Source organism: Calliopsis andreniformis, chromosome 8 (genome assembly GCF_051401765.1).
Source record: "Calliopsis andreniformis isolate RMS-2024a chromosome 8, iyCalAndr_principal, whole genome shotgun sequence".
Lineage (NCBI taxonomy): Eukaryota > Metazoa > Arthropoda > Insecta > Hymenoptera > Andrenidae > Calliopsis > Calliopsis andreniformis.
In genome coordinates, this window is record NC_135069.1 from 3,301,210 (window position 1) to 3,315,505 (window position 14,296).

The following is a 14,296-nucleotide window of genomic DNA, read 5'->3' on the forward strand; positions in this document are numbered from 1 at the left end:
TTTAGCAGTGTCGAATTAAAATTGTGGTGATCACAATAGTCACAGATTTGATAGAGTATTAGTAATCAGCTGAAGCTGAGGCTTCTTGAGAATTGGTGATTTAATTCGACACTGCTTGTAAGAAGGTCTACTATACTTTGTATGCAAAAACGAGTTTGAGAGTAGACTGTGGAGCTAATGGTGTTTCCTCCAGCGATGTTGAATGGCCGCCGCGTACAGCGAGAACGTGCAACAACGACGTAAGACACGAAACGTTAACATGAACCAAAAAGGAAATAAGGAGCTAGTTAAAAAAACGAACAAAATAATGGTAGGCAGACGTACAAGTTAAACGTACAAGATAATTATTAATAATTAATTACGTGTACGTATATAATAACGAATAATGGATGCAGGCAGGGGAGGCATGCTCATGCGCATTCCGGTGCACGAGTGGTCGGGCGTGATGTGGGTGGTGGGTGGGTGGGCGTTGCCAGTGACTGGATCTTTCTCTCTTTCATTATTTTTTGACATTCTTTTTTTCTGAAATATTTTTTCTTTTTTTTTTTAGATCTCTTTGCCCAATTTTTTTTTTTTAGTGATAGCAATCGTGGATTTAGGTGCTCCGAAACTCGTCACCTTTTCTCCTCCTTCGGGTCCGGCAGCAAGGAAAGATGGGGGAGAGAGAATGTTGTAACACAACGATTACATTCACAAAAAACAATATCGTGGCGATAATGATATAAGAAATATAACGCTAAATAACCGAACGTTACTTCTAGGCGGTGGTGTTTAGGGAGCAAATAGATAACGTGTTCCCATCGGGGTGTTGCGTCTCGCGATTCTCGATTTTCTCCTTTCTCGAAATCGTACCGAACGGAAGGCACACAATGAAAATGAAACAAAAGTGTAACACGCGTATGAGCGACAGATAATAATTATCGGAACAGAATAGAATAAAATAAATGGAGGAAATGATAATGGGTAATAAGTAGGGGACAAACGTCGTCGATAAAAAGGGGAGAAAGGGTTCAAGCATATTCAGACAACAATGTTCATCGATCGTGATGAACGATTAATATGAATATACAATGAAAAGTCGTGTCTGGATGCAGTTCAGGGTAGAGCCGCAGCGATAGCGGCTTACCTATATGCTGTCTTTGCTTATATCCGTGTGTTCGTGTGTGAACGCGTCTTTTTATGGCTCGTCTAAATTCGATAGACTGGAAACAGTAAAAAGAATACAACAAGTATCGGTTAAAAGTTCGATCGATGGTGAAGCACCCTGATTACTATCGATTGCGTTTCGCATTACTATTCGATCTTTCTCATGCTTCAGTCAAAGTGTGTGACATGCTACGTGATAGAAGTAATTGAAAAGCGAACGTTTCGTTTGGTATTTACGTGAAATTTGGTGATCGAGATCGTAACGTGAAGAGAAAAGGGGTTAAAGGTGAGAATACATAGCTTGGGACCGATACTGGCGGATACTGCTCCATCCCTTATCGATCTCCACGATTCGACCCTTAACTATGGACGCTGAATTTTAAGTTACAAAGACTCTGATTAAAATCGGTCGATATTAAACAATTATAAAATTAATATGATGTTAATTGTGATGTAGAAACGAAGTATGACATATATTCACAATTTTCATCATAAAGACTCTATGTCAATAGTCAAGGGTTAAAGATGTAGTCAAATTAGTAGCCAGGGTCGGTCCCAAAGTAGTCCTAAAAAAATGAAGCAAACTATCTCTCGACTCCTCGACAAGAAATACTGTCAAGACGGTGCATCTACAAAAATTTTGCGCGAGCCTCATGGAACTTGATTATAACGCGCAAAGAAATCGAAGTGGCCTCGATGGTTCCCTTAAAAGAGACTGCAACGCGTGATCGCTATTGTCTTCGTCAGGGGACGGAGCCATCGATTCACTTGGACCTCAAGCATCGTCTATCGATTGAGCGAGTGGCGCAACGAGAGACGACAGACTGTTTAAAGTGGAAAGGTCGAGCGAAGGTGGGTGGTGATAATGGTGAACAAAGTGAATAACAATAAACGAGTGAGCGATAGAACGATAGTGAGGAAAGTAAAGAAGAAACAGAAAAGACGATGAGATAATGCGAAGAATGTTATGTGTCTGGCAGATAGGAAATAAAGAGAACGTAAAGTTGATAACTACGGTTACGATGATTGCTGTCGAGGCGAGATCGAGAATGAGCTGAACGTAAATGGCAGAGAAATTCATTTCGAAATGCAACGGCGCGAATTAGCCTCGTTCGCCAGCCTCGAACAGTTACGCAAAAGAAGCAAGTCTCGTTGAAACGATCCACGCGACGTGTGCGTGGAGGGACGCGCAAACGTCGCGTGCAAGCGTATATTATCGTTTCGACTACTGGAACATCTACCGTCTTGGTTCGTCCCTTATCTATGTACTCCCTAAGTCCGCCGAACGAAGGTATTTAGAGGGTACTGACTGGATGTTACTAGTGTGACTCCTAGCTGTATAGCCTGTATTGCTGATCTCATCTACAGTCATGACAATCATCCTAAGTAGTAGATAGAGTAGTAGATGGTAGTGGTAGATTAGTAGGTCCTAGCAGGTAACATTGCAGAGCTGTAGTCTCGCACAGTAGGTGATGGTAGTAGTAGTAGTAGTAATGGTAGCAGTAGTAGTAGTAGTAGAGTAGTAGTAGCGGTGGTAGTAACAGTAGGTAAGTAGTAGTAGTAGTAATACTGGTAAACGGACAAGTCCCAGCGGCAAGTGGCGTTTGCTCGCTCGATCGATCAACGACGAACCACGAGGGTATCGATCGGATCTCGACCGATCGATGGACCGATCGTTCGGCATTAGGTGTTCCAGACACACACAAACACATACATGTATACCGTCGGCGAGATCTTATTTTCGTGGTCTCGGGAGCAACCGTTGTCTCGGGTACGTAGTTGTGATGGTAGTAGCAGTAATAGTAGTAGTAGCAGTAGTAGTAGTAGTGGTAGTACTTGGTTTATTTTCAGTGTGGCTAGCGGAGGTTAGGCTTACTGTTCCGCCTCTCTATGATAAACACGCTCTCGTAATCTCGATTATCGAGGTGGAGCGCGTGATGGTCACGATCACGGTTCGGGGGGGCCTGCTCGTGGACCGGCTCCGAGGTGGCAGTGGCGGGGGTGGTTACTTGCGTAGGAAGTGGTGGTTGATGAAGAGGTTGTGGTGGTGGTGGTGGTAGTTGCGGATTCAACGGGCTGCAACGGGTCAGCGTCGAGACTGACTCGCCGCACGCGTTTAGATTTGTCGACCTACAGAAAACACAGAGAGAGAGGAGGACAAGAGACGCCCACGTTTTCATTTCTAGCTCTTCTTCATATCATTTCTCATTTCTTTTTTTCTCTTCACCCGCATTGTTCGCCTTAGCGCGCGTTTCCTCGGCGATATTTCTCTCGTTTCTATCGCGATTGCCGCGCGAGAGACGGCTGGAGAGAGAGAGAGAGAGAGGGGAACGGCTGAAGAAGTCACTGGAAGACTCTTTGTGCCAGAGATATGCTCGATTCGTTCCACTTTTTCTCCCTTTCGGTTTCACTTTTCACCCGTTAAGATTTTACCAAACACCGCCCCGTCCTCTTTCTCTCCGAAGCCCCTCGATCCCCGGCACAATTCTCGAACTCGCGTTGGCTCTCTTCTGATCCTTGCTCTGATCGCGATCCCCGAGCATCGATCGTCGAAGCTCGAACAGGACCGTCTTCGTAGTTTGCGCGTTTCCCCCCTGAGTCGTTACGCTTCCACGATTTCTTTCGTCCCGATAAATCTTTCATCTTTTTCAGCCGAGGGACCATTTGTCCCTTTCATATCCGCGAACAAGAACCGACATCAGGGGAACGCGACTACGAATCCAGGCCTGTGAGTGAGATTCTTGGCAGTGGCTGAACCGTCCAGCCCGTTCTGGATATACGTGTAGGTATAAACGTGCATTATCGGCTCGTTTCGAGAAAACTCTCGGGAAAACGCGAGAGACACATACATAGTTGCACGAGAGATACGCGAGTGCATGTCAACTGAAAAAAGGGGGCTTATCACGAGGACAGTTGTCGACAGGAGCAGGTGCTTCGAGAAGTTAGGAGGGTAGAATTTTTATTCCCACGGCCGATAAAATCTGATCGGATCCTCCTCGATTAGAGTTAATTTGCATTTCGCGAAACGATACGTTTACAGGCGAAACCACTCCCGTTGATCATAAATACAGCCTGTATGTAATGGTTTAATATTATCCACGTTAATATCAAATGAGCATTAATTACGTTAATACAAACATTTATGGTCCGCGGCAGCTGCTGAGCATTTTCGCTGAAAATCGGCGCGCAGCAGTGTTATATTCGCGATAAATCATGTGCAGAGTTTTATGAACTTAATTTAAACATTTAAAATAACGCTTGCAGAGTCATTATCCTTTTTTAAAGTCACAGAAGAGGGAGACACGTACATGGAGAAGAGGGAATATTCCTGACAGAGGACATCCTCGCGATAAGCCCACAAGAAACTCGATGGTTATGATTCCACGTGTCAGCGATCCGAGTAAAAATAAATATACTGAACAAAATATCGCAGAAAACGAGGAGGGGGAGGCGTCAATGAAAATGAAGGACGGTGAATGAATTATCCGCGTGAAAAAATTCTCCAGGCCGTTGGCCAGCCAGGTTCAAGGGACGAAAAGAAAAAGGCGGGGGTGAGAGAAACGGGGGGTGGTAAAAAAGAAAAAAAAGCGAGGGGAAAGAAACGGACGTCGAACGACAAACGAAATGGCTCGTCGCGGGGAAACAAAGGCGACATACGATCCAGAATAGGCATCACTGCAGTCGTATTGTGGACTTTTGGATGCCACGATGGAAATCATAATAGTCGGCTGAGTACCCGCTACTACACGTGCAGTCCGCCTGGCGTGATTTCAAAGCTGAACACCTCGGTTATCGAGGCCGATTCTCATATGCATATACGTACGGTTCTCGTCGGGAAAAGTGCGATGACGTCGGCCGAGCGTGCTCGCTGTCGCGACTGTACGCTTCCGTGCGCGCGATCGTTTTCTCGTTTCTCTCCCGTCATCGTTCGTTAACTCAGTACTCTCTGTTTTCATACTCATTTCTGCTCGCGCGACGCACGCTGACGCGACGGTGCAGGCGCGAGGCTCGAGCGAGCCGCGCTCGGTCTGGTCCACTTGGCGAAATGGCGTCAAATGGCGATTCGACGTATCGAGGGGTTTATTAAATTATCTCGTGTCAAGGGGGAGAATTCCAATGGGCACCGAACTATCTGACGGGAGCCGAATAGCTCGGCGAGCCCAGCTATTTCGCTCGGAAACCGAGCTGAACTATTTCGAGTTCGCGGACCAGGCAGAGCGCAAAAGTATCGCTCGATTGTTCCCTCGTGCCCGAAGAACTCGGTGCACACGCAGAGACGGACGCGAATAGATTCGTCGGATCTTTCTCCACGATCATCGAAACAGATCGTTCTCCAACCTCGTCCAAAATACCTCTGCTGCTGCGGTTTAGTCTGCCGTTTTCACGCTACGCGACATATATCGGACTCGTGTTGTCTCATGTATGGCGCAAGATCAAAAGAGGGTTCCTTTGGTAACAGTTCTTTTCTACTCTTCGGTTCGTTTCGTCCTTTTGCTTTTTTTTTTATTCGTTTCTCGGATCGGTGGAAGTGATAGCTGTTTCAAGTGGATCGAGGAGACGGGGGGAGAGAAGGGGATTCTCTCCCGCGTCTCTCTCGTGGCTTACGAGTTACTCTGAGATATGTTATTAGAGAAGCTACTGTTCGTCGGGCAACCCATACTTACGTTTATCATTCAATGATAAAAAGTCAAGAGTCAACGAAAGGGTTGTCAGACGAACAATAAGATTATGTAAATATATATCTTGAAATATCCGTGACAATATAGATGTATATGCGTAATCGGGTAGCTCAAATATTTTGTCAGCTATTGCTTACTCGTGAAAGGTTTCGTAAATGCTTGAGGTGCTTCGGTCGCCTAATGCTCGTAAGAGGGGGTGGAGTGGTCTTAATTGCTAGCTCTGGCTAATCCTAAGTGATGTATATCTCTTCGAGGTCGCATCTGCCCCTTTCATTTTTCCCGCCCCAGCATTCGTTCCTCAGAGACAGCAGAACAATTTCCAGTCGCGAAACGAAATCCTCGGAGCAGGTGCGACCTCCTCGGTCTACGTCCTCAAATTGGCATTAAATCTTCGAAAGATGCCCCTTGGGGACTCGGTAAATTGGGTGAATCGAAACCTGTATAAGGGAATGGGACTTCTCGCGATAGATACTCACTTTTTCAAAGGCACTGTTCCCTGGGGCCCCTGCCCTGCGCCGTTCCTGGCGTCGGTGACCCGGCAAGCCACCATACTATACGCTGAAAGCAGTTCTACAATGTTACAAGATTATGTTAACTAGGTATACATTCGGGGACACAGGCGTTCGCCCAGCTCCTGCGTTACCAGGTCGTCGTTGCCTCCTTCCACTCTCATTTCCCATTGATATACCATCCCACGATATCCTCTATCATACAATATGCAATGGAAGAAGACATGACGCGACTGAGAGCCCAGGTGCAGGCCAGACATGAAGATACAGCGACGAGTGGACACTTCTGCCGCCCCTGTCCTACCTTTCTCCTGTTTTCGTCTCTTCCGCTTATTGCAAATCTTCACCGCGCATATACTAAGGATGATCGCGACGATGAAGAAGAGTATACCACCGACGACACCAGCGGTGATCGCCTTGTGCTTCACCCGAGCTGGCACCGGGAATTTCACCTGCTCGCTGACGCCGTAGTTCGTCGCTGAGTAGGCGAACACTTGGAAATAGTAGGTCCTACCACCGACCAGATTCTTCACTGTACTCGCAGGGACGACGTGGAACAGAAAATTGTGAAGAAGCTTCTTTACTTAACAATCTTGGATGGAACGAGGGTGGAGGCTAATTTATAAATAGGTACAGTTGATGGTAGAGATCTTGTGAGATCATGAATTAAATCTACAGGGTGATCGGTTTATCTGGAAACCCTTCGAGTGTTGGCAGCATTTATTGTAATTGCTGTTAGAATTGTAAGTGCTGCCAGATAAATTGATCACCCTGTCGTAATATTTGAACGAGGTTTGAGCTTCTTATGCCTTTCAGAATATCTTAGATACATCTCGATTTCGGTTCTCTAAATATGTAGGTAAATTTGAGTCCCTGACAGGCTTTACAAACTCAGTAGATCTCTATCATCTAGTCCCTTTACACCCCGAGGTTCTGATTTTCCATTCACTTTGTCCTCAAGGGGTAACCAAATGCAAAGGGTTAGAATGAATTATCATATCAAGTGAAATGGATGTGTTATCCATGACACCCACCTAAATAGCTCGTTTCCTCAGGTCGGATTTGTCCCTTGTTGAGTGTTTTCCACGGTCCATCCGTCTTGTACTTGATGGTGTAGTACTGAATTAGGTGATTACGTTCCGGTGGAGGTTGCCAGGTTATCAGGAAGCCATTGCTGATCTCTGTCACCGTGAGATTCCTGGGAGGACCTGGCTTTGGTCCTGGCGATTAAAATCAAATTAGCAGTGTGGACAAAAGGTGCGCTCATTGACGTGGACAGACTAGATAGATGTACCAAGCGAAAGTATTTCCATTTCTCCATTTCTAGCGTACCCAAAGATAGCATTACCTCGCGATTCTAATTCCCTAGCTTTACCCAACACGCCTACAAGATACTCTGCTGCTCTATTCAACTATGTTGGCCTACATGTTTCAGTCTCAGTCTACGGTCACGATGGAAACAACGGACTCGGGATTACGGCCGTCAGCGCGGCTAATGAATGGATGCCGGAAGTAATTAGGCGGTAACATTATATATGCAAGTAGTGACGAAAGAAGATGACCTCACGCGTCTCCAATTTCATCAAGAAGTTGCATCAATATCTCTGCGCTGCCTGCTAGAATTATCGCAGCGCGACAGTGTTGCACCGTCGCGCGTCAAGATTTATTTTCCGTCGTTTCGTTTAATCGACAGACTCCCGAAAAATAAAAAAAATACGTGGCGAGTTTCGTTTTGTAACGAAACAATCGATCAACGTGGATCCGCTGTTCCCCGTTCCCCAATGAAACTATCCACCGACAATTCGCGATTATTTGCGAACGTTAAACAATGTGCCGATAAAATACGATAAATTTTGGGCCATGAAAAAATACACAAGCACACGAGCGAGCGCGATACGTCGAAATGGCCGATATTTTTGCGATCGTTTTTGGGGTATTTACAATGTCCATATTTGTTAACTTCATATCCGCGGGCGAGCACGAGCCCGAATAAATCCACGAACCACACGAGTGTCAGGCATTAGGAAACGTGCAAACGTTAAAATACCGCGTGTGCTCTGTTCTTCACGCCCATCCTCGCCATTCTTTTCAGAAAAATGTAAATGGTTCCTCGATGGAGGCGTCCCTTCGTGCAGGGAACAACGCGAATAACTGCAACACGCGAGTTATTGTATTCGCGAAAAGCTTTTCACCGCTGTAACGGACACGAGTGGCTGCAATTAATTCGCGCTGGCCGAATTGAAATTCTTCCCACCACCCCCGCGCGAAGGCGAGCCTCGTGTTTTTGTTTCGCCGTTCCCGTTTCGTGCGAAACGACGGACTCCCCGGAACGGGACTTCGCTTCCTGCTTCGCGCGAAATCCCAAAATGCGCGCAATTATTCGACGTCGTCCAGGAACAATCGAAATGATTTAATCGCCGCGCGAAAACGCTGCCTGTCCTCGTGCTCTCTCCTCTTCGATATTAGCGTATACAATTCCCTTTTAATTTCGAGAAGTACGTTCCATCTGGATGGTGCTCGAAACCCTGGCGAGCTGGTGCACAAAGGCTCGGCCTTGGGCCTCTGTCCCGTTTATTCGCTGTAATTTCAACCCCCTGGGACGAACTCGCGAAGCTAAAACAGCATTAAATGGCCGGTCGCGTCGAGGGTGTAACCGCGACGCGTTCGAAGATAAACTTCGATGCGGCTGCATAAGACGCGACCGCTCGAGCGTTTTTTGCGCGGCGAGCACTCGGGACGAAATGAGCGTGAAAAACAGTGTCGCGGTGGATTTCTCTATTGAACGGCAAGGCGGAAGAGTCGACGGTTTCGAAACGAGGTCGAGTTCCGCTTCGAAAACTTCCAGGACAATCGAGTCGCTGGGAAACGGGAAAAACAGTGCTAACAAACGGCCGAGGGAAGGCAATTTTGCGGCGGCTCGCTAACGAGATTCCGCGTTTCGCGCGGTTCTCGAGCTAGATTGATCCTTCACGTCACGGTCGCCCCTCGATCGACGTGCTCGACGGGAGCACAACCTCGACTATTCGATTTTTCGACCTTCTTCGATCCACTTGCTTCGTGTCCACTGACCCGAATAACGATGCTTAATCCTCGAGGCTCCGAGGAATTTAAATGCTCGAGCGGTGATCACGACCCTCCCTTCCCGCCTCCTCTACCCCCACAGGATGCCGCGAAGTTAATAAGGAAACAACGAGCGAAGGGAGGACAATCGGTGGGAGGAAGCAAACGCTTCGAAACAGTGGAAATTGGGGTAGTTCGCGGGTCCACTCGAGGGCTAAATTAAATCTTTCATTAAAGCGTTATCGAGAAGATATGAAAGAAGCAGCTGCAATAAAAAAGGAATTACGTATATAGAAAGTAGCCGAAGTACGAAAGTGGCAGAACAGAAAGAGAAGAAAAAGGGCAAATGAAAAGAAAATATAATCGATACCTTTCGGTCGCATGATCGGCGGGAACATCGGGTTGCCCGTGGAATCGGTCGGTAATATGAGAGTATTATAATCTAAGATGTCTGAAACGAGAGAAAACAAAACGGCAAACGTGAGAAATGAAGAGGGTCGAGGGCGTGGGTGAGGTTCGGGCGAGGGGTGGTTCTGTCGTGCCGTAATAACCGGGTCGCCAAGGGTGAACGGGACTGCGGGAGATCCTCGCGAATCCGATCCACCGGAATTCTCGTTAAGCTGGCTGTAATCGCGTTACTCGAGGCAGGCTAACGAGTTTCGAGGCCGCTGATGCGTGGACAGCGACGACGGATGGGAATGGAAAAAGGCAGAGATTGAAGCGTGTGGAAGGAAGGCCGAGGGGACGTGTGCACGTATGTCCCTGGATTCTCGTCTGGGACGAAGATTCTGATCGGACATGCGTGCTCGTGGATTATTAACAGAAATGCCTCGTCGTTATTAATATGGAAATATCGTAGAAAGGGGGATACATAACGCGTAGGTTCGCGCGATAAGGATTTAGGGGACGAGACGAAGGGGACAGGCTCGTTTCTCTTCTTTTAGAAAGGGGATAGAAATCTGTATCGGAGGAAAAATCGAGGCAACGTGTGTACAAATGGAAGGCAATGAACCGACGTATTCGAGGGAAGGAAATAAAAGCGGAAACAGAATGAACGGCTCGATGGGTTTTCCGATACGATAAGTTGCGAGCGACGGAAGTCTTCGCTCCCTTTCTGTCTCACCCTGTCTCCTCCTATCCTCCGACTCTTTATCTCTTCGTTCCTCCCTCTGTGTGTCTGTTCGAGGCAAGTTTTAGCGTAACTTTGGAATTCTCGCGCAAAATCGGCGTCCTCTCGAGAGCATCATAGAGAAACTGGTCGCGGAGAAGAGAGGAGCCTCCGCGAGATGCATCTTTACGAAATCGCTCAACCGAGCCTCTTTGTTAGCGAAGCGAGCACGTTTTTAGGGTGCCTCCAGTCGGACGGTTTCATGGTCGATCGCGTTCGAATACAGAATCGTCCCTTTGATTCTCTACCCAGGCTCTATCTCGCGTCGAGTTGTTTCGACGCTTCCTGGTGTTTCCCTCTCGATCGGGACGAACCAGCGCGACTAATTAAAAGCTACGATTGGATCGACGATCTTACCGCTTTGATCCGTGGCTGCAGCTTGACCGGCGCTCGAGGATGGAGTCGCTGAGTGCGTCAGTGCCACGTCTTCGACGGTGAAGGGCGGAAATAGAAGGAAACAGTTTGCACGGGAGGCAATTGTTAGTTAGTTAATACGAGAGGACTGTTAGTAGGTATTAGCGAGGTGGCAAATTTCTTCGTGATCGAACATCCCGAAATTTCGAGCGAAATTAGAAGTAATTAGACTAGGAGTGGTAAAGATTACGGCACGTTAAGAGAGAGGGTCAAGGGGTCGTTACCGAGTGTCCTGATGGTAATGACTTTGCTCAGCATCCCATCGCCCAGCGCATTCTTCCCAATCACTTTGAATTCGTACAGTGTACCTGGTGTCAGTCTGTTGATCGTCACCGTCGTGCTGCCTGACGGAGTCACAGGGATCGTTTCCCATTCTGACGTGCCCGATTCTCTGTACCTACACATATTAAAGTAAGAGATAGTCAGACATCCCCTCAAGTAAATTTAAGAGCAGTATATGCTGAATCTCGCCCAACACGTCACTAATAACAATTGCGAAAAAAAATTTCTTACATAAGTATCTAATTCTGTAATAATTTATCAATGAAATAAATATGTGTTACTATTATTACTATAGCTAACAAATCTGCTCACCAAATAGTATAATCCTGCTTGTAGTCAGGCCCCCCAGAGTATCCCGGTAGCCAAGTCAACGTGACAGAGAACTCCGTCGCAGTTCCTGTGACATTATAAGGCGCGTGGGGTTGCGTGCCCTCGACGATCAGCTGAGTCGAGGCAGAGATGGTAGCCACCTCGTTTGACGCGATGCACTGATAGAACCCAAAGTCTGATCGTCGAAGGCTCTCGATGGTCAAATTGCCTCCTACGGTTTTGGCACGATTGCGTTGGATGGACGCACCGTCCCTCTGAGGAAAGAAATTGTGATGCAAAGTGAATTAAATGAGAAAGAATTGATGAGTGTAATGAATAATGAAACTATGTTTGAGGCTTGGTTTCAGAAATATTAATTGCTGTAGGAACACTGAGAAAGTCGCGTGAAGAGCGTCTGACTCGACACAGGGCTTATTCTACTGACCGCGTGCAGTAGTCAGGCCAGGCGCAGCAGCGTCAGTAGAATAGGTCAAGTCATATGTCAGCCATATCGTAGGCATGTCTTTACTAATTAATATACTGTGTCTGAGTAAATTCCTACTTCCATAAACTCAACTAGAATATTGGAACCTAATTAAAAATTTATTTCAGCTTCTAGCTATTAGAAACTGCATACAATTTCTAATATCTTGTATTTATATTTTTGCATATGTACTTTTTCCCATAAATGCATAAAAATGTGCAATCTACTGATGAAACTAACTTTGTTTATGAACCATACCCTGTGCCATTGTATTGTGGGCTTCTGAGTACCCTCAGCCTCCTGGGCGTCGCAGTGCATCTCGACAGTTTCTCCAACCTTCTTCTGGTAGATCGGTTCCGGCTCGAGGGTGAACACAGGTGGATTTCTCACGAGGACTTCCATCGGTCCAGAGCTGCCCTGCGTGCCCTGGGCGTTGTAAGGCGTGCAGGTGTATCTGCCTTGGTGATTCTCATTGACCCGTGTAAACAGCAGGGAGCCATTGTTCATAACGATGATATCCTTCGACTGATAAGGCTCAAGCAGCCGCTTATCCTTCGTCCAGGTTACATACTGAAGGGGTGGGTTCGCCTTTATGTAACACTGGACCACGCCAGCCAAACGGAACGGTAGGTACTGGACTGTGGGGGTGAACGTGACCTTCGCTGGATCTGGAAGATTACACATTTGGCTTGCAGCGATCCTGGTGACTGAGCTGTATGTACTACGAGAGCACTGGGACTCACATTCCACGTTGAGATAGGCGCTGGCGCTCTGAGGATCGCCGATACCATTCGTCACCTCGCAGAGGTACTGGCCAGAGTCGTCGGCGCTGACGGGGTTGATAACGAGGCTGCCGTTCGTCTTGATGGACACCCTCGTGTCTAGCGTAGAGAGCTCAGTGACTGGCGCACCTTCTCGAAACCAGCGCACGGTGACGTTGCCTGGCAGGGCCTTCGCCTCACAGGAGAATTGCACCTTGTCACCCTCTAGTTTCGTCTCGTTCGAGGGTGGCACTATGATCACCGCTCCACCTGGGCAAAAGAAAAAAGAAGCCCTGATTAAATTGTATCCTGTCCAGAGTCCAGAGCTACCATATTTCAAAATCGAGCTAGGTAACCCAAAAAGAGTCAATAAACTTGTTCCGTGGACAGTCATCGACATCTATCCACTGTCTACCCCGCCAGCAGGCGGTTGTATCGTCATTGACGCAGGAAATACACGAGCCAACCAATATCCTGGCTGAAACGACGGTCCTGTCCCGCAGAAGCTTTTAACTTCAACCCCCGTCATGTGAAAGCGCGAAACGAGATTTCATCGTTGGTCCATTCGCAACCGCGTCCGCGTGAAAACTGGCTCGCGAGACGACGTCGATAAATAAACAGACGTAGAGAGAGATAGCCATTCTCTATTTAGCGAGGAATGAATAGACGGGGCTCGATGATGGAAAAGCGTTCGTTATTTTATCTATCGAACCTCGGTCTGATAAAAAGGAATATTTCTGGCTACAAAACACGGAGCTGCTCCATTTTACTCGACGAGGAAGACCAATGTGAGAGGGAAAGAGGGTGGAATTGATGGAGGAAGGTGAAGAACAAAAGGAGGACAGGAGGAAGGAACGTATTTGGAGGACGCCTCGCCACTTGCAGCCAAATACCTTCTACTCGGGCGACTTTTCGCTCCAAGTCTTCGTAAAAAGGATCAACAGGGTGCATTATATTCTCGTTGATATCCAAGAGGTCTCCTGCGATCGTGGAGAATTTTAAAACTTACGGCGTTCGAGAAGAATCGGCGAAGGGCAGGGCGCAGGCAAATATCTTGGCCATAATGGGAGGAAATCGATCACAGCCGACAAAAGACCGAACTTCTTCTCGGGATTCAGTAGTATTTTCTGCAATCCGATCTATCGTCACTCGTCGGGAATTAAGGTGGCTCCCGTGTATCCGTGGGACCGACCATCTTCTCGATTTCGAGCCGCGAGTGCTTCAGAACTTTCTCAACTATGATTCCAGATCCGAAATCACGGTGTCTGACTTGTGAAGGAATTTCTCCTCTTACAAAGAGAATCTGCACTTCTTAGTAAACGATTTTTTTTATTTTCTGCGATTTCAGGAAACTCTGAAGCCTTTTAGGAAATCTAGCAGTTGAGAAGAATATCCTTCAGGTACCATTTTTTAGTTCTGAGGAGTACCTAATGAATTACTCTGCTTCGATTTGAAACCACCTCTTGTCAAGGCATAGGGTCAGT

The 14,296-nt window shown here is 47.1% G+C and overlaps 2 protein-coding genes across 3 annotated transcripts in view; both read right to left on the bottom strand.

Moving 5' to 3' along the window:
• The window catches only part of LOC143182613 (protein turtle), a 39,556-nt gene that overhangs the window by 1,462 nt on the left and 23,798 nt on the right, over positions 1 to 14,296 (bottom strand). Inside the window, exons 6-13 of one of the 2 annotated variants that reach the window (XM_076383725.1) lie at positions 12,795 to 13,082; positions 12,310 to 12,719; positions 11,571 to 11,842; positions 11,201 to 11,373; positions 10,920 to 10,988; positions 7,369 to 7,554; positions 6,639 to 6,866; positions 6,302 to 6,395 (exon numbers count right to left, since the gene is read on the bottom strand). In XM_076383725.1, coding sequence (XP_076239840.1) covers positions 6,302 to 6,395; positions 6,639 to 6,866; positions 7,369 to 7,554; positions 10,920 to 10,988; positions 11,201 to 11,373; positions 11,571 to 11,842; positions 12,310 to 12,719; positions 12,795 to 13,082 — 1,720 coding nt within the window. The remainder of the gene's footprint in view (positions 1 to 6,301; positions 6,396 to 6,638; positions 6,867 to 7,368; positions 7,555 to 10,919; positions 10,989 to 11,200; positions 11,374 to 11,570; positions 11,843 to 12,309; positions 12,720 to 12,794; positions 13,083 to 14,296) is intronic. The other variant, XM_076383724.1, reaches the window with a different exon arrangement.
• Positions 489 to 3,326, bottom strand: LOC143182531 (uncharacterized). The gene is made up of 4 exons (XM_076383570.1): positions 3,319 to 3,326; positions 3,048 to 3,276; positions 2,457 to 2,981; positions 489 to 629 (listed from the first exon to the last, which is right to left on the bottom strand). Exons 1-3 carry the CDS (start codon positions 3,324 to 3,326, stop codon positions 2,529 to 2,531), a joined length of 690 nt encoding a protein of 229 aa, XP_076239685.1. The 3' UTR covers positions 489 to 629; positions 2,457 to 2,528.